The 24910-nt window shown below is 41.0% G+C and overlaps 1 protein-coding gene across 1 annotated transcript in view; it reads right to left on the bottom strand.

Moving 5' to 3' along the window:
• TRPM1 (transient receptor potential cation channel subfamily M member 1) overlaps positions 1-24910 on the bottom strand; it is a 65522-nt gene that overhangs the window by 9147 nt on the left and 31465 nt on the right. The window contains exons 16-24 of the mRNA XM_057721487.1: positions 17074-17196; positions 16730-16861; positions 14531-14659; positions 11937-12188; positions 10702-10876; positions 9083-9103; positions 8172-8316; positions 6784-6986; positions 6034-6166 (exon numbers count right to left, since the gene is read on the bottom strand). Coding sequence (XP_057577470.1) covers positions 6034-6166; positions 6784-6986; positions 8172-8316; positions 9083-9103; positions 10702-10876; positions 11937-12188; positions 14531-14659; positions 16730-16861; positions 17074-17196 — 1313 coding nt within the window. The remainder of the gene's footprint in view (positions 1-6033; positions 6167-6783; positions 6987-8171; positions 8317-9082; positions 9104-10701; positions 10877-11936; positions 12189-14530; positions 14660-16729; positions 16862-17073; positions 17197-24910) is intronic.

Here is a 24910-nt window from a genome sequence, read left to right as displayed (position 1 = left end):
TTCTTCTAGTTTTTGCTTGCCTGAGAAATTTTTTTGCTCTCCCTTCTATTCTAAATGACAATCTTTCTGGGTAGAGTATCCTAGATTGCAGATTTTTCCCTTTCAGGACTTTGAATATATCTTGCCACTCCCTTCTGGCCTGCAACATTTCTGTAGAGAAATCAGCTGATAGCCTTATGGGGTTCCCTTGTAATTAACACTTTGTTTTTCTCCTGCTGCCTTTAAAATTCTCTCTTTATCTTTGACTTTTGCCATTTTTATTTTAATACATCTTGGTGTAGATCTGTTTGGGTTTATCTTGTTCAGGACCTTCTGTGCTTCCTGTATCTGATTATCTGTTTCCTTCTTTAGGGTTGGGAAGTTTTCAGCCATAATTTCTTCAAATACATTTTCAATCCCCTTTTCTCTTTATTCTCCTTCCAAGGTCCCTATTATGTGTAGATTGGAACATTTTACATTATCCTATAGGTCTCTTATATTGTTTCATTTTTTTTTTCATTTGGGTTTCTGTCTGCTGTTCTAATTGAGTGATTCAACCTTTCATTTACTCTTGAGGAGAATTAATTTTCTGGCTGGAATTTGGTGACCAGGACATGAGTATGCTTCTCTTTCTCTTTGGGAGCCAGCCGCCTACAGGGAGTGTGGGTTCTCACTTTGTCTAGGTCGTACAGTAAGCTTAGCAGGGAAGAAGGGAGGCCTGCAGGCCACTGGTGCTGCCTGTGCCTGGGTAGGGACATCTACTTCTGGGGTGTGTATTTGGCAAGAACTGAACCACACCCTCTAGCATAACATTTATTACAAATAAAGCTGTTGTTTTTATCTCTGATGTCTATGTCTGTCTCTGAATTGGCTCTCAGAGTCAGGTAAGGAATAAGATTGGCATCTACTAGGCATGTCAAAACTCCAACACTTCATCCCACCCCCCACTCCCATCATCCAAGCACCCTTGACTCTTATTAATTTATAAGTTTAAGGCATTCAGGTGAGCTGAATTCCCCCAACCTTCCCCATCCCTGTGTGTGTGTCTTTAAATGGCCTTTTCTTCATCAGAGGAATCACCACCTCCTTTCTAAGACAGGTCTTTCTTTCTTTCAGGTCTTTTCCTAGTTACTATCTTGTTTCTCTGCTTGTCTTTCTTGTTAGGGTCTTTCTTACCAGCATCTTCTGTTCCCAGTCACTTGGGAAGAGGATGCCAAAGAAGATCTCAAGATCAATTGCCGCTTTCCCATCAAGCCAACAGGAAACCCAAGACCTTAACCCAGATACACAAATATGACAAGAAATCACTTAACTTAGAAAGTTTTGGGGGAATCAGAACTTGTTATTATTGGTTTGGTTACTCTAAAACGTGTAGCTCCTTAAGTATAGAACCAACTGCATTTAAAATGTGTGATTTGTGAGTTATATCCTGCATACTTAGAAATATCAGACATAGAAAATAAACTTATGTAAATGGAATAGAAGGTATGAAAGAGTACAGGAAATAAGGAGGCAATGTACACCACATATTCCCAAACCCTACAGTAATACACTTATAATTAAATATTAAGTTTGGTGCTAAGCTTCCTTGAAGCCATGAAAAAAGGTAAACACACTGGATTACACAATTCTCATTGTTCGAGAAAAGGAAGTTGAATCTCTGACAAAGTTTTGTCGGAAAAGATTCTTTCCAACTCAGTGGCACTGGAAGCTGTGGACCAGTGATGAGGCTGCCAAACCACAAAAAGAACAGTGTGATCAACAGGGGGTTTGCGAGAGACACAGAGGTGGGCTTCAAGCTCCAACTGATAGGGGTACTTGTTACCGGTATTAACCTGGTATGATGAGAATATAATATTTAGGTTGACCAGTTCTACCCTGGTTGTGCTGGTGGAAGTTATTTATAAAATGTTCTCCCCGCACCAGCCCTCTTGCTTATCTGATGTTATCCCTTGGGGTAAAGAGACAACATGTAGTAACGCCAACACCAATGCTTGTTTTGCTCTTACTGATCTTTTTTTTTTTTTTAATATTTATTCATTTATTTATTTGATTGCACCGGATCTTAGTTGTGGCATGTGGGCTCCTTAGTTGTGGTATGCATATTGTTAGTTGCAGCATGCATGTGGGATCTAGTTCCCTGACCAGGGATCGAAACTGGGCCCCCCGCATTGGGAGTGTGGAGTCTTATCCACTGCACCATCAGGGAAGTCCAGGTCTTACTGATCCCAAGGATCCTTCCTGACAATTACAGGGACCAGAATCATTTGCATATTGAGATTGTTCCTCGTTCCTAAGAGTAAAACCACAGTTTCGAATCCAGAGGGAGCATCATTGGTTTCCTATTTGATATTCCAGGAGGGAATTTGTGGAGGACAGGACAGAAATTTGCATTCAAATCAGGAGACAAACTTTGGAGTCATCCATTCATTCCAGAAGATTGAGCTCCTGCTATATGGCGATATGCAGGCTCTGGGAACACCATGGTGAACCGAACTTGAACCTGGTCCCTGCCTTCGTGGGGCTTAGACTCTGAGGGCCCTGACCTAGTCTAAGGTGTGAAGTCGTCAAGGAAGTTTCCCAGAGGAGTTGTCATTTGGGCGGAGAGCCAAAGGATGAGCATGTGGAGGGAAGAGGATGTGCAAAGTCCCTGTGGCAGGAAGAAAGCAGTGGCATTGAGGAGGTGGAAGAGGGCCAGCAAGGACAGAGGACTGAGCATGGGGGGCAGACAGTCCAGGGTGCAGCTGAACAGGTGGCAGGGCCTCTCGGGCCCGGAAGCAGTGGGAGACACTGGCGGGCTTTTTAGGCAAGCTGGTGGCAGGGACTATGGGAGCTGGTTAGTCTCTTCAGTGCAGAATGGATTGAAAGAGCAGACTGAAGGCTGAGGACTGACCTCTCAGGGGACAGCTGCAGGAACCCAGGTGAAAAATGATGCTGGCTTGTACTCGAGTGTTGAGAGTAGAGAAGGAAAGATGTGGGTGGACCATTATTTATTCTTGAGGGGAAGTGATCAGAACTTGGGGATTGTTAGTGGAGAAGACGGAGGAGTCCAAATGCTTTGCCGGTGTCTGTCTTGCTGAACGAGATGGCAGTGGTGCTATTCATGGAGCCCAGAGCACAGGGGGGCATTTACATTTGGGAGGAAAAGCCTGAGTGCAGTGCCTTTAGACAGCTGAGTGGGCCAGTGGCTGGGGCTTTGGGTTAAATGCCTGGCTGCAACCAGCACTGTGTTACCTAAAAACTGAGTCACTTTGTGCATCTCTGCTTGAGGGACTAAATGTTCAAATTTACAAAATGTTGAAATTATATGAAAAATGAATGGTTAATTTGGTAGAATTTTGTATATACCTTTCCAAGCAGTAGGGGAAAGCCATAAATTTGGTTCCTGAACCTAAGCCCTCCTGCATTGAGGAGGAAGACAAGTGTGTAAACTTCCAGTGTGAACACGTTTGCAAATCATTGGCCCAGGATTTGCAAGGTGCCTGGACCACAGGGAGGTCAGGAAAGGACAGACACCAATGGTGTCATTCACAGACACTCACCCCTAACCAGACCCTGCCGTCCCCATGGTGCTGGGGCTGGTCTCACCGTTAGAAGAACAGGAAAATCATCAAATGACAAATGGTGATGCAGAAATTGAAAGCAACCAAGTCTATAAAGAAGATTTTAAAACGTGGCAGAAATTCTCAGTACTCGAAAATCTGGTTTTAAAAGAAATCACTGATGGGAGGGATAAGTTAGGGATTTGGGATTAAGACATATACACTATTGTGTGTGTGTGTATGTGTGTGTGTGTGCGTGTGTGTGTGTGTGTATAAAATGGAACCACTTTGCTGTATACCCGAAACATTGTAAATCAACTATAATTTTTTAAAAAGTGACTACAAAAAAGGTAGATAAATTAGGAGTTTGGGATTAACATAGACACACTACTGTATATAACATAGATAACCAACAAGGACCTGCTGTATAGCATAGGGAACTGTACTCAATATTTTGTAATAACCTATAAGGGAGAAGAATCTGAAAAAGAATATATATATGTATATGTATAACTGAATCACTTTGCTGTATGCTTGAAACTAACACAACATTGTAAATCAGCTGTACTTCAATTAAAAAAAGAAAAAAAAGCAATCACTGGTGCCAACAATTAGGTAGAAATAACTAATTTTTTCCATTCTCCCACCATCTCTTTCTCCCCAGCGGTCCTGGTTGAGTGAAGGAAAGCTACCTTCTCCGGGCCCTCCTCCTCTTTCTGTCTCTGGCTTTCACCTGTGATTCAGCCAAGAAAGCATCAACAAAGGGAACCAGAGGGGCAGGAATGTGCTCCCTTCACCCCGGGGAGCTCAGCCAAGGCAAACAGGAAGTGGCGTGTTTTCACGGCCCGCACACTTTCATTCCTCTTACGTGTGCTCGGAGCCCCAAGGGGAAAATGCAATTTGGTAGTGACCTGATAACCACATTCCTGGAGACTTGGTCCAAGAATGGTAAAAATCCAAACAATGCTTGGGGAAGGGAGGAGGCGGGGAGGCAGGGTGAAACAGAACACCATTTCCATCCATGGTAAATTACTGCCTGTGATTCCATCCCAGTTAATGTCTAACGAAAAAGTGGAAATTAGGTTATCAAGATGGGGGGCACCTTATCTTTCTCATAAAGAAATCATTTTTATATCTTGAAAGATTAGTAATTACCGGTAAGATAGCAAAGAAGTGTTTCAAATTTTACTGAAAATGTCCCTTATTAAGGCCGAAGTTTGGTGCAGATAACCTTTGTGTGTGGCTGGTAGGATTGCAAGGTGATTAGGCTGGGGGGCGGTGGGGGGCAGAGCTCTGCAGCCACCCGCCTGGGGCATCATCCCTCTTGTGGGCTGAGGCGGAGGCACTGGCCTGAACACGCACCACAAAGACTTCACGGTGCATCGTGAATTCCGCTGTAATTGCTGAGGCCCCTGCCTGGGAATTATGTGCTGAAATATTCTTTGGCAGTCCTTCCACGTTTTTATGTTTCTCAATATACACATGTACATCAAACATGATATACGCGGTATCAGAAAACTTTAATACTGAAGACTGCAGAGTTGCCATGGGCATGTCTCCTTTATCATGCTCATCCTTCCACAAGCATTGTTGGTTAAACTCTTTGCAACAATGTTTATCAATTCTCATACTCTTTAACAAACTTCAGTTGCTTTTATGAAGGGATCAAGGTTCTCAAAAATTATATGATTCAAAAAATGTCTCTAGTGTGAGTTGATGGTTCGCGTCTACGTTTGCTGCTTACTCTGCAGTTGGCAGCTGCAAGAAAAGCAATACTACAAAGTGTGGAACACGTCACCCTTTCTGTTCCTCCATGACCTGCCTCCGTCTGCTCATTCACTGACTCCTGCACGCAGGCAATCAGTTCATTCCGCACGTAGTAAGCACTGACATCTGGATGATGCTGTTCTCAATGGGTACACACTGTTCTCAATGGGTACCCAGGACAGACCCCTTTGCCCCTCCTGCACCTCTGCTCCGTGAGGTTGGAAAGGTGTTGGGAAGGAGCAAGGAGAGTACAAGTCAGGATCAGGAGGTCCTGGCAGAGACTACCCTTGGTGAAGGCAACACCATATGTCAAGGCGGGGAGAAACATCCCCAGCAATTACACAGCCCTGCGGCTGATGGTTCTCTCCATGTACTGTATTGCATTGTATTGCATTGCATTGTATTGTATTGTATTGTATTGTATTGTATTGTATTGTATTGTATTGTAAAAGCACCCACTTTGAGAGTGGGCAAGAATTGTCAGGCTTTTGTTTGTTTTGTTTTGGTTTTGGCCTGGAATATTTGCAATAAATATCATCATTCACTTCTATATACAATATATAAGCATCATCTGGAACTCTCATACTATTTTGGGAGGAAACGTGTTAAAAAGCCAAAGTTGAGTCAACAGGAGAACTGAGAGTGAGTGTTTAAATGAACTTGGCATCCCCCTTAGACAGGGCGGAGGACACAGTACCCACAGCCCTGTGCCCCATGCCCCCTGGTGGCCACGCCCCGGGCGCACCTCTCACAGGTGACTCGGATGCGCTCCTCACTGGATGACTGCTGCTCATCCTCCTTCTCCTGGAAGTGCTCCCGGACACACTGCTCCTCAAACTCGTGCAGCCTCTTTAGCTCCTCATCGCTGAGAAACAGCTCTGTGCAAAGGCAGAAGCGGTTGCCCCGTCAGAAACCAGCCAGGTGCGTCCTTGCGAATTTCACAGTCCAAACCCAGCTCCCTTCTCCATCCCTTACAGGCAGCACCCTGCCTCCTGTGACTGGTTATCACATAAAGACTCCTTGTAATGTATGGCGATCATATTTCCACTGGAGCTAAATGGCTCACTTTATGACACAAAAACCCAAATTACAGCTATTCAGAAAGCGAAACCAAGTATGATTTTCTGGAAAACCTTTTGCATATATTTTATGGGTGGAGTCAAATGCACATGACTGTTTTCTCATTCTCTTTGGATGCAACACATTAAAACATTTTGAAAGGAACACTGGATTTGTAGAGAAAAGTTATTTTCCAGAACTCTCAATTTCTCATCTCTTCATGAGCAGACTTTCAGTAATATTAATTACTAATAAATAAATAAAGCTAGAATAAAATCAACACAAAATGAGATGCATTCTGCAAAGAACAGCGTTTGGACAAGAGTGCTGTGTTTTCACACATTTAAGTAGTTTAAGGAGATTTCCACACAGGTATCCCATTGGAACAGTCTTTAGAAATTAGCCCAAGATAAGAATGAAAGCGTCCTGCACGTACTCAGTCCACGATCCTGTTCGTCTTGGTCCCCTTCTTGTTTCTTCCTGCAGCGGCGGCTGAGACGCATGATGATTATATAGATGTGGCTTAAAATGATCATTGGTGGAGGCAGGACTGGCCGGTCATGAAATGTCATAATCAGTTGATATCGCTGGAATTTCCACACTTGGTTGGATATTGACTTTACTTCAAAGAAGGTATTGCTGTAAAGAGAATACGTGTTTAGTTAGTTGTATTACTTTTAATTGTGATTTCCAAGAGCAACTGGAATTACATTGAATTGCAAAGATACAATGAAATGGACTTTTGGTGCCATTCTAGGCGTTAGTACTGACTCCTAGATGAACTATTAACTTGGCTTATCAACATTCAAGAACGTTTTACTCATATAAATAATTAAGAATTAAGTGTATTGAGATTGCTACCTACTGCTTTCTTGAGAAACCACCACAGTCTACTGACTGCTCAGGAAGTTTTATTTCATGTATTTAAAGATATGAGCCATTCAACTAAGCATTTTTGAAGTATTTAAACTTTAAATTCAGTCAAAACACTAGTTTACTACAGTTTTTTGGAAATGAGTTGATTAATTATTGAACATTTTGATCAAAGATGTGTTATTTTGGAGGTTGGGTAGGTACAATCTTTGTCTTCTTTCAGTTTCCAGTGGGAGGCCGTCAGCCTAGAATTGTTTGAATCCTGATCAAGCGTGTTGTCTCCACGGAGAACTTAGAAAAGCCAGTCAACCTCTGTCAACCTTCATTTTCTCATCTGTCAAGTCAGGAGTGTTACCAGATTCTCTCCAATGCCCTGGTCAGCTCTAAGATTCTATGTGTCTATGAAGGATTATCCCCTCATATTTATCATCTTAGAAGCTAAAATATTTTTTTTTCAATATTTATTAAGCATGGTCACATCCTCAACACATCATACCAAGAGGGGCAAGTTTTACAAGAAACTTGATTTTGGATTTTAAGCCATTTCTTTCTTAGGCCATTTAATCTTCTATTTGGTAAGTAATAAGAAAAATATTTCATATAATAGTATAGTAACTGTCACAGCCTATGAAATTAACTTTGCTTTCTGTGCCTCTGATAGTGAATTCAAGGCTCAATTTGATAAATCTTTTCATTAGATTAAAATGCATACCAAAAGCATTAAAATACTAACCAAGATTGAATTTAAACGTATTTAAGTGTCAATCCTTGATTTAGGAATACATGAAGGATGATTACGGTTGAACAAAAAAGACTGAAAAATTCTATGCATTTGAAAGCCCTCGTGGAATTCTATGTAAATCCTGGACAGCCTGGGAGATTCCTGAAATTAAACTGAAAATCTGGAAAGTAATAAATAACAAGCACATGGTCATCAGCCAAGACACGCACTTGAAAACAGCGATGAGCAAGTTCACGAGCAGGATGTTGGCCACCAGCAGGTAGCATGCCATGATGGCGGGCGTGAGCCAGGCACCTGGGATGCAGGGAGGGAGCCGTTTGCCATCCTCATCGTACTGGTTGTCACCACAGGGAGCTGAAACAAAAGTCTGTCTTTTTGTGCTTGACTTTGACATAGAAGGAAAAGAATAAATAAACTGACCTATGCTGTTAAAGGACCTATTTCTTTTTTACTGTGAATTTTTTTCTGATTTCATAAGCAATAATTTTCCATGTGAAAACTATCAGCTCTTACAAAGGAGATAAGGAACTCACTTCTGCGCTCAGAGGTAGTCATTCGTAAATGGGCATATTTGTAAATATGTTCTCATTTCTGTGTTGTGTTTTTCATATACAGAAGTTCTTCATTTTTAAGCAGATGCATCTATCTTTATGGTTTCCTTATTGCTATGCATTAGAAGGTGGTTGTGTCTCTTAATTATTTAACATTAACTTGTGTTGTCTCCTTGGTCATTTGTACATTAACTTTGAAAATAATTTTATTATGAAGTAGGAGGTAAGGACCCCCTCTCGTCTCAAATCCATTAATTGACTGTTCTGCACTATGTTTCAAAAAGAACCTTTTCTCTCTCTGCTCATTTGAAATGCCACTTTGATTATATGGGATTTATTTTCTGAAGAAAAAGATAGGGTAATCCCAACAGTAATGAGTGAAGTAATTAGTGAATCCATGAATTTATAGTGTACTTACTTTTCACTTCCTTACCATTTAAAAAAGTATTGACGCCAGAAAACAAGAGAAATATTTGAAACCAGTGTAAGGCTATCAGTAATCAGCTGAGGAAGAGACTAATTAATACACACATTTCATAGATAGAGTCATCAGTTATGCATAAACTTACGATTGATTTCCATGGCGTAGACTATAGAATGATTGGAAAGCAGCATTTCATTTTTTTTTCAGTTTCGACAGGAAGGAAGAAAAGAAAATAGGACAGTTGAGAGAAAACTCAAACAAATGATGAACAACACAAGAACTGTTTTGTTGTCAAGAAATGCCAAGTGTTCAAGCTTGGGAATTACAGATTCACGCTTGGAAACAGTGATCTACTTAGGAGAATTATACACATTATTAATTCTAGGAAATATATATGTATATATTTTGAGAATATTTATTTTACCATATGTCATAAGCAATAGCACAAGCTCACTAGTGAAAAAGACTGTGAAAAAGACATGAGGCTACTGACAGATGATCATTTTAATGTGTAGGTTGACCAATCAAGCATTCCCTGTATCCCAACACAAACACCTCATAAGCACAAATAAATACAAAATTATTATGGGGTAATCAGATCAAGAACTGAAAATCTACATTTCCTGGTGTTACTGAAAATAGCCTCAAGTTTGCCTCCGTAACTTCTCTTATTACCCAATTTAATAATAAAAAAAAGAAATAAAAATATTACAACTTATGTCTGGATCCAGGGACTTTTAGCATTTATGTATGTTTACCAAGGCTAATATTCCTTTGAAACCAAATTAAGTTTTTATGTTCTGGCTTACCAAGCTACAAACACGTTCACTTTTTGACTCTGAGATACTCATGATAAGGATGTGTTCTGAATCATGTGATGAAAGCCAGTAGGTGGAAGGCATTATGTGACTGGTTATCTGTCTCACTTAGTGGAGATATACTGAACAATCCTACATTTCCTACAAGGCTAAGATGTTCAGAACTTTCTATTCTCAAGAAGTTTCTGCTTCTACTGGAAGTAGCAGCCATGCTATTGTACCTGGTGCTTTTTGACAGAGCACAGCTATGCAAATTAAAATATTGGTGCTGACAAGAAAATAGGTCTGAAGATGCTTGTTCATTGGTGATGCCATAACTGGCTGGGTGGAATAGCATAAGAGCATTTGAACTTCACTTTCCTACAACACAAGAGACACTGTGACCTATCAGCTCATCCTGGGCAAAGCTGGGGCCTGCATTTCCCAGAAATCAGTGTAGGATTGCAGCTCATATCCTCTGCTAATATCCAGATTACTATTGATAATATAAAAATAGCACTCCAGGAGTGAAGAGGAAATGGATAGCTATGTGGAAAATGGGTTCTGAAGCTTGAAGAAAAGGGTGACACAAGTCACTAGTCACCCTCATTCTCAATATCTTGTTCAGCTGAAATATCACTACCTGCTCTATCTCGGGACAGAAAGAGATTCAGGTTGGAGAAAAGTTAGGATGTTGGCATTGGGACTACATTTGTGTATAGGACATGCTTGAGGAATGTGAGACTCAGAATTCCAGTTAGTGGTTCTCAGAGTAGAAAATGGGACTGATGTCTCAAAAACCTGTATTTCATAATCTGCGCTGATTTCTTCATAAAATAATTTGATGCCTATGGCAGAATAAAAAATATTTTATTCCCAAATTAACACAGGCTCTTTTATGAATTTGGAACTGATCATCTGCCTTGGGAAGCAGGGAAGAGAATCTTACTATGAATTCTATTCTTACGGTCTATCTGGTCTGCAAACACCTCTCCATAGATCATCCAGTAGGGCATGTAGAAGATGTTTCGAGCCAGTTTCCAAGAAGGCTCCTCATCTGGATGCAAGATGGCTTGACGGGCTACTCCGAAACTCATCAGCACCACCAGCATGATGACCACAAAATACAGCATGTCAATCATCTGAGAAGAGAGGAAATGGGTCTCTTACTGACTTGACTCAAGGGCCAGGTTCACCTGGTTCATTACACTGTGCTCCTCAAAGACCTCATGAACGCGTAATTAAGATGGTGGAAGCTTCGTTCCCCGCCTCCATCCCATCCGTGGGCTATCAGTTCTTGTACTTCATGCAATGCATACACCTTATTCTAGAACATTGCCATTCTCATCTCCTGCTCTCAACCTTTCTTCTCCTCTATTGTTACTCATAAACAAATTCCTCTAGTAACTGCAACTGCAAATGGAGAAAGGGAACAATTATGGGAAAATATAGGAATTTGTAAGGGAAACTAAAGAGCAAGAGGAGGAAATATCTAAGGAGGTAACAAGATCGTGAGTTGAGAGTACGTACGGATATTCATTCATTATACAACTGGTGAGTAGTTACAGTGAGCAATGCTCTGCTTACTGTGGATACTGACCTTGTATAACTCTTAATTTTGAACATCCCTGAAGATGACCACCCTGGCTGGGATCAGCGAAACTGTATGTCCCTTCCCTCAAAACCGCTTGCCCTATAAAGAGTTAACCCTAATCTTAGAAGACTTCCTTTCTTCTGGGACCAATCCCAACACTGAGGCTATTTGAGGTGATGCGAGGATGATCTGGTGGTTCATTTTTAATTTCATAGTCTATGGCCCTTTCTGGATTAAGTGTTGTCATGGATTTGTCTTGACATCAGCACATGAATTTCCTGTGCCACTCCAGGCCAAAGCAGATGAGCTGAAGACTGTCTGGAGTGGGAGTGGGAGGGTGACCCTGGTTCCCCTTTGTCTCTGGCTTCTACTGCATGTTATGAGGTTATCCATCAGGTTACTGCCAGAAATACATGTACCTACAGTAGGCCCTCAACTCACGTTCGTCAATTGGATTTAATTGTTATCAATATGTAGAAGAACTATGTATCTTAAAGCAAAGAACATTTTCTGCAAGGGAAAGATCAAATGAAATGCAACAGAGCCTGGCCTCAGGTCCTAACCACAGCCTTGGTGTCTGTAGTGACTCACAGGACATCAGCACTAACCATCTTTCCAATCATCATCACGTAGGGTCCCAGATACTTGTTGACACCAAAGATGTCCAGGACACGGATGTACCAGAAGATGATATCCACGCAGTAGATCACGCGGCCATAGCCCATGTAGGGCTGCTTCTGTAGGCGAAGGATGGCTCCAATCATGAATGTAGAAATGGCCACCAGGTCTGTGATGTTCCAGTATTCCTGAAGCCAAACTTTTATTTTCTGGCTAAGTTTACCCGGTTCTGACATGAGGATCTGAAAAGAAATGCCAAAGAACAAAAACAAGGGAGTGTGGTATTGGAAGCTTCACTTCATCTTAGAATCTTGGGACATTAGGACTGGAGCAGCATTCCAGGGCATCTGGTCCCCTTCCCTGCTCAAGACTTCTAAGTACTAATCTTCTCAGGCAGAAAAACATATCTAGAAAGGGAAATTCCACAGAATCCTCTGTATTCCTAGAGTCAGGGTTTCACAAACTCAGGAAATGCCTTCTAAATTATGTTCTTCTAGCTGTCATTAAAGCAGCTGCCTTTTGACTCCTTTTCTGATTCTCTGGACATGGGCTTGTGAGACCGCGTTACAGGGTTAGCCCAGGAGGAAAACTCTAGAGCAGAGATAAACCTGTGTGGTCCCACAGAGGGGGCAGTCCACCCAGGGGAGACGGCAGAACTGGGATAGGAAATGTTTACCAGGCAAAAATTCCTTTGTAACTCAGAGGCGAGAAGTCAGGGGAAAGCTGAACTTGATTTTCTCCTGCCTGAGATCTTACCCTTTCAAAATCACCACTGATTAAAAGGGCACTTCCTCAGAGTAAAACTGAAAATATTTAACAAGCATCATGCATGAGCACACACAGAGCAAGCCCCATGGACACAGCTATGGTGTGCAACAGGGTGGGGGCCTTTAAAGTTGGTACCCCTTTAGTTACCGAGACTCTACTCCGTGTAGGTCCTGGGGACCCCTGGGCGGGATGGCTATTTATGGGCCAACCCAGAAGGCATTCACCTGTGCACTCTGCTCTCTTTCCTATAACTTGGCCGGGGGCGAGGGATGGCCTTTGCAGTAAAGGACTCTGTCTTAGCACATGGCTGGCTGACCGTCAGTGAGCTCAGAGTGGTGTTACAGATGGCACGGCAGGCTGCCTGGGAAATCCCAGTTGTAACATGGGCAGAGTTTGAATGAAGCCCAGCTAGAAAAGAAAGAGGAGTAGTAGGAGACGGGTTGTAACATTTTAGATTTGGCATTCTTGGTTTCTTGGGCTGTCATCAGACTGTCAGTATCAAATTAGCTCTCCTGGAAGAAGTTGCCAGTGATAATTTTTCAGTTCGGTAAAAGCGTCACTACTGAATGCAAAATAAAATTATTGTTCTCCATCAGTGGGAGAAAGAACATGAAATTCTGCTGTGTGCTTCCTCAAGTTCACTTTTTCTTGAACGTAAGCTTTCTCTTTATAAGCTGATATAAAGAATTAAAACTTGCGGATGATATTAGAAAGAAAAGGACCTGTCCCATAATTCCTCTGCCGCCTGCAGAGGCTGCCGGCTTGGAGTTACATGTTAGTTTCAAGTCCCTTGTGATATGAGTCATGCATGAGATGGTGTCTGTCCTTTTTTCAAAACTTAGTTGAAAATCCTGTTCCCTGTGTTTGCCACAGATGTGCTGGCGGCCTGCCCAGAGGCGCTGGAGGCTTCCACCAGGTGGGTGCACCCAGCCCCCATCTGCTGCAGGTGCCACTGTTCAGCTCCCACCTGTTCCTCTGGGCAATTGCAGCCGCTTTCCCAGAGGTGCTGATGGCTGGCTGATGTGAGTACAAAACGCTGCTCCGTTTGGTCAAAGTGGGACAGACTCTACAGTAGTAAAAATACTCAGAGTCCTCTGCAGGATTAGGCCAGGGACAGATTCCACTGAAGCCATACCTTGCTCAACCCCGTCTCCTCTCCTGGCCTGGCCATCCTGATCCCTCTCTCTGCTCTCTTGGGAGCTCTCCTTTAATAAACCCCTTGCACAAGAATCCCCATCTGGGGTGGGCGGAGGAACAGCTAGGACAGTGTGGTACAAAGTCCTGAGTTACAGGAAAAATGTCATCTCCTACATCTCTCTTTTTACTTCCAGCTCCCAGAAAACGGAGCCCAAATTTGTACCCCATTGGAGTCATGGGTTTATCTCAGGTACCTGGCAACATTTCCTGCTGCTTTTATAGGCACTCAGACTTGTTTTTATTACTAAACACCTTTTATTCTGCCTTGAGTTTTGATTTCCAAGTTCAAATTCAGTTGGAAGCAGGAGTATAAATCTCAAGCAAGGGAATAGAATCAACTTGAGATTGTGACAGCTTGAAAGAAAAGTTCCATGGCACATGGGATTTGCACGATACATTTTTGCAATAAGAAGCTACATCTGGGGAATTGCTGGCGGTCCAGTGGTTAGGACTCTGTGCTTCCATTGCAGGGGGCACAGGTTCGATCCTTAGTCGGGGAACTAAGATCTTGCATGCCTCACAGTCAAAAAAACCTTTATTTATTTATTTTTTAAAAATAAGCTACATCTGAATTGAAGTCTCTGGTGGGTGGGGCTGGGACAGGCCTTTGGTGCATCACCTCCCGAATTTTCTCCAAGGCCAGGCTCAAAATGTAGGAGATAACGATCCACTCCTGGAGGCAGGGCCAGCGCTCCATCCGTACCAAGATGACGTAGTTGAACAGCAGTAGGTAACCCAGGTAGGATATCTGAAAGGCAGAAACCATGAGCAGTGTCTGGGGAGGTCACATGTGCCCAAAAAGAGTTTCAAAACCCTATTTACAGGTGGAAACGTCTTCTAAAAGAAATTTTCATTCCCAGGTGCCCTGACCCCTTTAGAGGAAACCTTCCACTCACATCCCTGGCGCAGGCAGAGAATCTTGAGGCAGCTCAGGAGGCATTTTGTACAATACGGGCGCTGACAGTCCATTCTCTAAATGAAGATGTGTTTGTTTCTACTGTAAGCCTCAAGGGGGAAATTAGGAAGTTGCATGGAATTATGATAACTAGGGAAACTTTTACTAGTTTGCTGGTGTACTTTCTACTTTCCTGGAGATTGGGAGATGTTACGGACTCCTCCCTGCCTTGCAAGTTTCTTTCTTGGATCTTTCCACTGCTGATGGATGTGGGTTGTTCGAAGGGAGGAGGAGGATGATGAGGTGTCTGCCCAGGTACACACACCTGTCCTGAGGCCCCTTGGTTAGCACTGACATGTTTGTGATGTGCTGTGCCCACAATACGGTCCCTATCCTCGTGGCATGTAAAGTTGGGAGGGATATGGGAGTGAGGTAGGAGGTGGAGAGGTGGTCTGAAGATGATTGATGTTGATTCACTCTGAAGATGAAGAATCTTCAGTACAGGGACCCGCACGGGTACAGGCCCCTTCTGAAATCCTGGGGGTGGGGTGGGGGAGGGTCTGTGCTAGCACCTGTATATTTGTGATTTGTAGCCGTTTTTTTTTTTTTAAAGATACCCCCCTCCTGATTGTTTAAGTCTTACCAGGATACAGGTAGCATCCCATATATCAACTATCTAGTCTTTGCAGGAGGATTAGAGGGAGAGTTCTCAAAGTTGGGCTGCATCGGGAACCCCTGGCAAGCTATAACCCACCCATCCCCACATCCAGAGGCAGTATTTAGAAGCCCTGGGGAGACGCCCAAGGCTCATCATCCTCCTGGCCCCACCTTCTTCATCCACATCTTTGGAGGCCAGGTACCTTCCTGGTCCTCATCTGGTTCTGACCAGAACAGGTGGGCAGCTGTGGCTTTGGCTGTATCGCCAGGTGTGGCTGCCGAAAGGTTGGAAGCCAGGCTATAGCTGGCCTGGGTCCCCATGCAACCCCCTGGGTGCCGTGCCCCAGAGCTCTGCCTCTGCTTTCTGCCCATGCTCTGGGGCCTTGGCCTTGGACCTGGCTCCTCACCTCCCATCACCTGCTCATGCCCAGTCACTAATGGATCTGCAGTGCCAGCACATGTCTGGTGTGGGCTGTGGCTTGGCGCTTGGGACTTCACGAGTAGTCTTGTCCCTCTCCCAGACCCCAGTGGTTGTGGGAGCCACAGCGTGCCTGCCACCCCTGCTGGGACTGCCTGCAGCTGGGCTGATTTCCTCCAAGGCCTTCTAAGCTGCTCCAGTCTCCTTGCTCCACTTTTCCTGCCCATCTCCCTGAGTAAGGCTGGACCACTCTTGTTCTAGGAGCACCGCTCTCCTGGAGCCATCCAGACAGAGGCCATGCACAGATGGGGCTGGTGGAGAGTGTGTGGCCAAGTGGTCAGTGTGGCCTGCACTTGAGAGAGGAGACACATCGATTTGCTCCTCTATCCCAGGACTTCATGTTCTGGGTTCAACACTACTCTTAGAGTAACCCCATCAGTTTCCTGAAAAATGGCATCTGTGAGCTTGCTCTCTAAATACTAGTCATCTTTGTTCATTATTGGAATAAAACTCTACTTCCCTAAGTTTGCATTACTAAAGACGTTTGAAAAATCCTTCATCTTAAGCAAATAGAATATGACTATTTTCCTTTATCAAATGGTGTATTTGGGGCTAGGATGGCCACATTCCTATGTATAAACATATGCCAAGGTATCTATCTATATAGATCCAACTTTAGTTGAAGATTTGGAGTTAGTCCCACTTCTGTTTTCGTAATTCATTTTAATCCATTGATTTTTTTAAAAAACACATTTTTTTAAGCCCTTGATATTTTTGTTGATTGTCTAAAACATGCTAAGTGGCGAAGGCTGAGTGGTGGGGGGTGGGGGTGGCGTGGGGGACCTTACTGTGTAAAACCAGAACTTGACAATGGGAGCGTTGTAGAATTCGCAGATCTTGGTCCCTATGGGAACACTTCTTTGCTTTCTTTGTTCGTTCTCCTCGTCCCCCTTTCTCGAGCCAGCGTCTGCATTTGCATCCTGGAAACAGAGCAGAGCACGTGGCAAGTAGGCTGCCAGATGGGGAACGCCTCAGACCCCAGCACCATATTTGACAGACAGGCGCCTTCCAAAATCAAGGATTATAAAAACGTCCCCAATTCTTGCAGTTTCTAAATCCACGGCAAGAGAAATTGCAACCATTTTGGAAATGAGCGTCGATGGATACTTTTGGAATCAAGGGTGTCACTGACCATATTCTCCTCTTCTTTTTCTTTGCTGTCTTCGTTTTCCTTGGATGTTTGGTATGAGAAGTCATCACAGGTGCGAAATTCCAAAAACAAGATGGTCGGGGGAAGAAGAATCCCCATGATAACCTAGGTATGATGAGAAAAGTGGATTTTTAAGCTATGGAAGCTCTCGAAAGTTTTCCTAGTATAGGTAAAAAATTTTAAATGATGACCTTCAGCATTATTCAGTAATTTAGCAGCCCTGGGACGGGTCTGTCTCTGCTCTGATGGTTTGTGGCTAATTCCGTTTGGTGTATTGGTGGAATTACAGACACTGAGAAATTTAACAACATCTACCAAATTGTTCCAGATAAGCAGCAAGAGTATTGCGTGGCATCCTGACTTAAAAAGCAAAGATCTTGCATTGAGTTTCAAAGCAGACATTTTTAAAAAGTAAAATATAGTAAGTAAAAATAAATAAATAAGTAAATAAATAATAAATAAAATGATACCTCCAGTGAAGTAGACCAAAAATATTTTATGTAGGAATAACTTAGATGTAAATGTGAATATATGGACCACAAGTTGGAAGACAAAAGTGACTCATGAAAATAGGACTTGGGCTCAGCCTAGACAGCAAAAGGATGGCCTAGTCTGCAGACAGAAACCCTTGTCATTTTTATCAGTGCTGTCTCCAATACTGAACTCTGTTCTCAATGTTCAATGCTAATTTTTAAAAATTTCCCCTCAGCAATCCATTATTAAGAATCACACAAAAGGGGGACTTCCCTGGTGGTCCAGTGGTTAAGACTTCACCTTCCACTGCAGGAGTGAGGGTTTGATCCCTAATCAGGGAGCTATGATCCCAGATACCTCGAGGCCAAAAAAACAAAACATAAAAGAGAAGCAATATTATAACAAATTTTATGAAGACTTTAAAAATGGTCAACATCAAAAAAATCTTAAAAAATAAAAAAAAATTAACACGAAAGGGTTATTTCTATTGTATACTAAAAATTATATTATAAAGCACCAATGATTAAAACAAAATGGTATAGGTATATGAAGAGACCAAACAATAGAGCAGAATAGAAGGTCAAGAAAAAGATTCATATACACATAGGTAATTAGTTTGTGATACAAACACCACCTCCAGTAGGAGGAGTGAAGATGACTCTTTAATAAACGGTACTGAGAAACTGGGTGATCATCTAGAAAATAATTAAGTTGGATCTGTATCTCACACATACACCAGAATAAATTCCGTCTAGCTCCAATATTTCATAAAAGAAAAAAAGGGGGGGGAGGGGAGGCACAGAGAGAAGATAAAACAACGAACAATCATCACATTAGAATTCTTTCCTAAGTGGAGAGTAGTAGAAGGCCTTTCTGATTATACTCCCAAATCAAAAAGCCATCAAAGCAAAGAGCAATTAAAAAAACCCCACAAACTTCTGCATAGTGAAAACATGCCATAACCAACCTAAAAAACAACTCATGGGAAAACATACTCGCAGCTCATGTGACAGGAAAAGGGCTAATCTTTCTAGTTAGAAAGGATCTCCTAGAAACTGAGAAGAAAACTTCTAACAATCCAGCAGAAAAATGGGCAAAGGCAGTGAACTTAGGGACATTTGTACTGACAGGAAAATGGGTTCATCCTCACTCGTAATAAGAGACATTCAAAGAAACTACACAGAGATCTCACTTTTTACCATTAGATTGGAAACACTGCAGTGTTCACTCGCACACTGTATTGGTGGAATTGTGGGAAAACAAGACATTCCCCTTCACTGTGGGTGCACACCTCCACAGAGCAACAGCTATCAAGACTGCAAGTGCGTATCCCACAGGGTCACCAGCTCCCCTTCTGGGCACTGTACAGCAGGTATGTGAGACACAATATGTGTCCAAGAGCAGTCATGGTGGCAGTGAATGTCGCTGCCCCGGCTGGAGTGACCTCCACGGCCTCACTGGGGACTGGTTGTTAATTGTGGCCCTCTGCCATAAAGGAGAACTAGGGATGCCAGTAAGGGTGAAGGACTAGTCTGTCGTAATATGGAGAAAGCTCCCAGAGGAAGTGAAAAAGGAAGGTACAAAATGGTGATTATGCCAACCCTTGTGAAAAAGAAAAAACAATAAGAATATTTAATTCATCATGAAAAAAAAAGAAAAAAATATTTATTCATAGTAGCTTTATATATGAAAATATATACCAGAAACCAATATCAGTGTTGCCACTGGGTAGAGCAAGCCATAAGGGGGAAAGGAGTTGGGAAGGAGTCTTGTCATTTACACTTTAAAATAGTTTTAATATTTTAATATGTGCATATCCTGTGACCTATTCAAAGAATTAAATTTTAAAAAGAACAAACCAAACCATCCCTGCTTTAAAATAATTATATATTTATGTTGCAAATTCAAAATGCTTGGCAGGAAATCTGTTGCTTACAAATATTTATGTTGGGTAGACATTATATCTAAAAGAAGCATTAGGTTAAAAAAGAAGGAAGTGATAGCAAAATACCCACCAGATTTCAAAGAATTAGTACAAAAAAGAATACAGACTATATCATTAGTGATGTTTTTTCCTTTTGAAAACATGTTGAAATGATAATATTTTGTATCTATTGGTTAAATAAACATTATTAAAATTAATTTCAATTGTTTCTTTTTTACTTTTTACAATAAACTTTAAAACTTTTTATAACTATTAAAAATTTTATTTTTGTAACTAAAAAATTTAAAGTGACGTGTGGCTTGCATTTTATTTCTGTTGGATAGCGCTGCTGTATACACTATAGTTTAATCTTGCTCTTTAAAATTCTGGCATATTTAAAAATTGCTTTTTAATATATATGCTCCTGGTTGTTTATGGGTTGAAGAGCTAGAGCATTTGGACCTGTAGACTTGATCACAGAGTGGATTTGGGGGTGCTCTCCTGCCCTTGTTACCTCCTGCCACTTGGCAGCTGGAGGCAGAGGCTTGACCAGAGCCAGGTCGTTTTGTAAATTTTATTGAAGTATAGTTGATTTACAATGTTGTGTTTAATTTCTGTATAGCAAAGTGATTCAGTTATACATATATATTCTTTTTCATATTCTTTTCCATGATGGTTTACCACAGGATATTGAATATAATCCCCTGTGCTATACAGTAGGACCTTGAAGTTTATCCATCCTATATATACTTGTTTGCACCTGCTGATCCCAAACTCCTAATGCTTCCCTCCCCAACCCTCTCTCCCACTTGGCAACCACAAGTCTGTTCTCTATGTCTGTGAGTCTGTTTCTGTTTTGTAGATATGTTCAGTATGGAGGTTCCTCAAAAAATTAAAAATAGAGTTGCCATATGATGCAGCAATCCCACTCCTGGGCATATACTCAGACAAGACTATAATTTGAAAAGATACATGCACCCCTATGTTCATAGCAGCACTATTTACAATAGCCAAGACATGGCAACAACCTAAATGTTCATCAACAGAAGAATGGATAAAGAAGATGTGGTACATATGTACAGTGGACTATTACTAATCCATAAAAAGGATGAAATAATGCCATTTGTGACAACATGGATGGACCCAGAGATTATCATACTAAGTGAAGTAAGCCAGACAAAGAAGGACAAGTACATATGACACCACTTACATATGGAATCTAAAATATGACACAAATGAATATATCTAGGAAAAAATCAGACCCAGGTTTGAGTCCTATGGTAAGACTATAGGTGGTGTGTTCTTTCATCAAAAAGCCTATTGGCGACATTAGCAGCTGTTGATGTCAATTCATTAACTCACAGAGGGCTGAAAATTGGTGATGTTCTTTTGTAAAAAAAATTTTTTTAGAAGTTTCTTTGTCATTTTTTAGTTAATTTTTATTGGAGTATACAACTATACTCCAATAGTTTATAATGTTGTAAAGAAATTCTTTTTTTCTTTTTGGCTACACCACACGGCATGCGGGATCTTAGTTCTCTGACCAGGGATCGAACCTGTGCCCCCTGAAGTGGAAGCTCGGAGTCCTAACCACTGGACTGCCAGGGAAGTCCCCCAAATTGGTGATGTTCTAATGTTATCATTTGTTTTCCATTTCTTGGCTGGAATAATTTTACAAAGAGATGTTTCCCTCATCTACTCAGTTGTTACTCAGTGGTTCAGTTCATATGGGAAATGCAGGATAAATGCTTGATTCTTTTCCCTTTATGTACCTATTTTCAAGAAAATAAATTGGTTTCCTATCATTCACTGCAGGTGACTAATTTTTCTTTTTTTAACTATTTCGTATTCCCACCAGCAGTGTAGAAGAGTTGCAGTTGTTCCACATGCTTGTCAACACTTGGTATGGTCAATCTTTTAATTTTAGCTTTTCTAGTGGGTATGTAGTGCTATCTCATTGTGGGTTTTTTTTTTTATTATAAAGTATCCAATTTAAAGTAAAAAAATAAAAACCAGTTCATCCATTTCTCCCACCTCACCCCCATCCCCACCTCTGTCAACAACCAGTCTGTTCTCTGTATCCATGAACTTGTTTTTTTGTTCGTTTTTTTAGTTTTCACGTATAAAAGAGACCATAATGTATTTGTCTTTCTCTGTCTGACTTATTTTGCTCAGCACAATGCCTCGAAGGTCCATCCACATTGTTGTAAATGGCAAGATTTCATTCTCTTCTAATGGCTGAATAAAATTCAATTGTGTATATACATATATACACACCACAATTTCTTTTTTTTTAAGTTAATTAATTTAATTTTGGCTGCATTGGGTCTTCGTTGCTGCACATGGGCTTTCTCTAGTTGGGGTAAGTAGGGGCTACTCTTCCTTGTGGTGTGCAGGCTTCTCAATCCAGTGGCTTCTCTTATTGTGGAGAATGGGCTCTAGGTGTACGGGCTTCAGTAGTTGTGGCAGGTGGGTTCAGTAGCTGTGGCTTGTGGACTTAGATGTTCTGTGGCATGTGGGATCTTCCCTGACCAGGGGTTGAACCCATGTCCCCTTCATGGCAGGCAGATTCTTAACCACTGAGGAACCAGGGAAGTCCCTATACACCACAATTTCACAATTTCTTTATCCATTCATCCAACAGACCTATGTTGTTTCCATGTCTTGACCATTGTAAATAACGCCACAATGAACCTCGGGTGCAGGTATCTTTTCGACTTAGTGTTTTTGTCTTCTTTGGGTAAATACCCAGAAGTAGAGTTGTTGGGTCATATGGTAGTTCTATTTTTAATTTTTTGAGGAACCTCCATACTGTTCTCCATAGTGGCTGCACTAATTTATACTCCCACCAACAATGCACCAGTGTTCCCTTTCCTCCACATCTTCTCCAACACTTGTTATTTCCTCTCTTTTTGAAGATAGCCATTCTGACAGGTGTGAAGTCATAGCTCATTGTGGTTTTGATTTGCATTTCCCTGATGATTAGTGATGTTGAGCATCTTCTCATGTGCCTGTTGGCCATCTTTACATCTTCTTTGGAAAGATATCTATTCAGATATTCTGCCCATTATTTACTTGGATTTTTTTTTTTTTTGCTTTTAAATTGCATGAGTTCTTTATATATCTTGGATATTAGCCCATTATCAGACATGTAATTGCAAATATTTTCTCTCATTCAGTAGATTTCTTTTTCATTTTGTTGATGGCTTCCTTTGCTGTGCAGAAGATTTTTAGTTTGATATAGTCCCACTTGTTTATTTTTGCTTTTGTTGCTTTTGCTTTTGGTGTTAGATTAAAAAAATCATCACTGTGTCAAGGGCTTACTGGCTATGTTTTCTTCAAGGAGTTTTATGGTTTCAGGTCTTATGGTCAAGTCTTTAAACCATTTTGTGTTAATTTTTGGATATGGTGTAAATTAGTGGTCCACTTTCATTGCATGTGGCTGTCCAATTTTCCCAACACCATTTATTGAAGAGACTGTCCTTTCCCTATTGTACATTCTTGGCTTCTTTGTCATAAATTAATTGACCATATATGCGTGGATTGATTTCTGGACTTTCTATTCTGTTCAATTGATCTATATGTCTGTTTCCATTATTTTAATTACTATAGATTTGTAATATGGTTTGAAATCACGAAGCACGATGCCTCCAGCTTTGTTCTTCTTTCTTAAGTCTGCTTTGGCTATTGGGGGTCTTTTTGGTTCCACATAAAATTTAGGATTGTTCTATTTCTGTGAAAAATGTTATTGGAATTTTCATAGGGATTGCATTAAATCTATGTATTGCTTTGGGTAGTATGGACATTTTAACAATTTTATTGATACTTCTTCTAATCCATGAGCATGGAATATCTTTCCATTTATTTGTGCCTTCTTCTGTTTCTTTCATTAATGTCTCATAGTTTTCACTATACAGGTTTTCACCTTCTTGGTTAATTTATTCCTAGGTATTTTGTTCTTTTTGATACACTTGTACATGGGATGACTGTTTTCTTAATTTTTCTTTCTGACAGTTTTCTATTAGTGTATATGATTACTTAAAAATATTGTTATGAACTCATGGATTTAAACATATTTGATATGTTTCAATTCATTGCTAACAGTAATAGTATTGAAAGTCAAATGTCCTGTTCGTTTGGCCAGTGGAGGCCTCTTCATATTTGCTTCTGGGTGCCCCTGATCTGACCCTAGGGGTCCTCGATGGCTTCTTTAACATCTGGTGTGTTAACATGTTCCAGACTCAACTTGTACATATCCTGCTACAGACCTGGAATCAACCATTTCTCCAAGAATTTCTGGCTTCAGTGAATGGGAAATGGTATTTCAAGACCACCATCTGGGCACTAGGAATGCTTTTGGGTAGGTCTTTGTTTCTAGGCTTTTCACTGGCTAGAGCTGGAATGAGTTCATGTTGATGCTTCCAATTAAGTACCGTAGGCTTTCTGCTTATCCTCTTCTAGATTACATCTGTGTTTCCTTTTCTTCTCAAGAACAGAGGGGATGACAGAATTAAAATATCCCACGGTTACTCAGTTGCTTTAACTTAGTTTCAGAATAATGATGTTAATCTACCACTATCAATTATGATTACCGAAAAGTTACACTTTTTTTTTGCATAGATGCTCCCCATTCTCCTCTCATTTTTAAACAGTTCTATTATATCTACATTATCAGAACATATAGCTGTTTTGTGTTATCTTCTCTCCCACTGGACCCTCACTTAGTCTTAGCACCACAAGTGAATATGTATCTGATGCTGACTAGCAGCCCTGAGGCTGATGCTGATGCCTCTCTGGTTATTTTCGTTGTTTACATCCTTTCTCTCACAGATTCTTCAGAAAGGGCTCATAAGAACAATATTTCCCTGAGTTCTTACCTGTTGGCAGCATCTCATGTGTACCCTTTATATCTGACCATCACTTTTGCTGAATATAAAATCCTTGCCTCAATTTTCTTTCTGGCAGTATTTTTATATGATACACGTACCATTATTTTCTGACATAAATGGTTGCTATTGGAAGTCTGATGATAATTGAATTTTTTTCCCCTTAGAAGTCACTTGATTTTTTTTTTTTTTTTGCCTAGATGCCCAAAGAGTTTTTTCTTTTTCATTGAAATCCATTAACTTCATTAAAGTGTGTCTTGATGTTGGTTATTCCAGGTTGATATACTCAGGTTCACGGTGTGTTTTTTAATATGTAGCTTCATATCATTTGTTTTCAAGAGAGATTTTTGATTTCTAGTTTGAGACAATTATCAATACTTCTGTTTCTGGTTTTAGCTATTATGGATACTTTCATATTTTTAACAACATTGATGATATCTTGCTATTTCTTTGCTAATTTAAGTACAATCTATCCTATTATTTTAGATGGGACTTTATCTTATTTTATCTCCTTTCCCCTCTGCTCCCATTTTTA

The sequence above is a fragment of the Hippopotamus amphibius genome, chromosome 2, assembly GCF_030028045.1.
Source record: "Hippopotamus amphibius kiboko isolate mHipAmp2 chromosome 2, mHipAmp2.hap2, whole genome shotgun sequence".
Lineage (NCBI taxonomy): Eukaryota > Metazoa > Chordata > Mammalia > Artiodactyla > Hippopotamidae > Hippopotamus > Hippopotamus amphibius.
The sequence above is the reverse complement of the archived record's forward strand: the minus strand, read 5'-3'. Positions and strand labels throughout refer to the sequence as shown.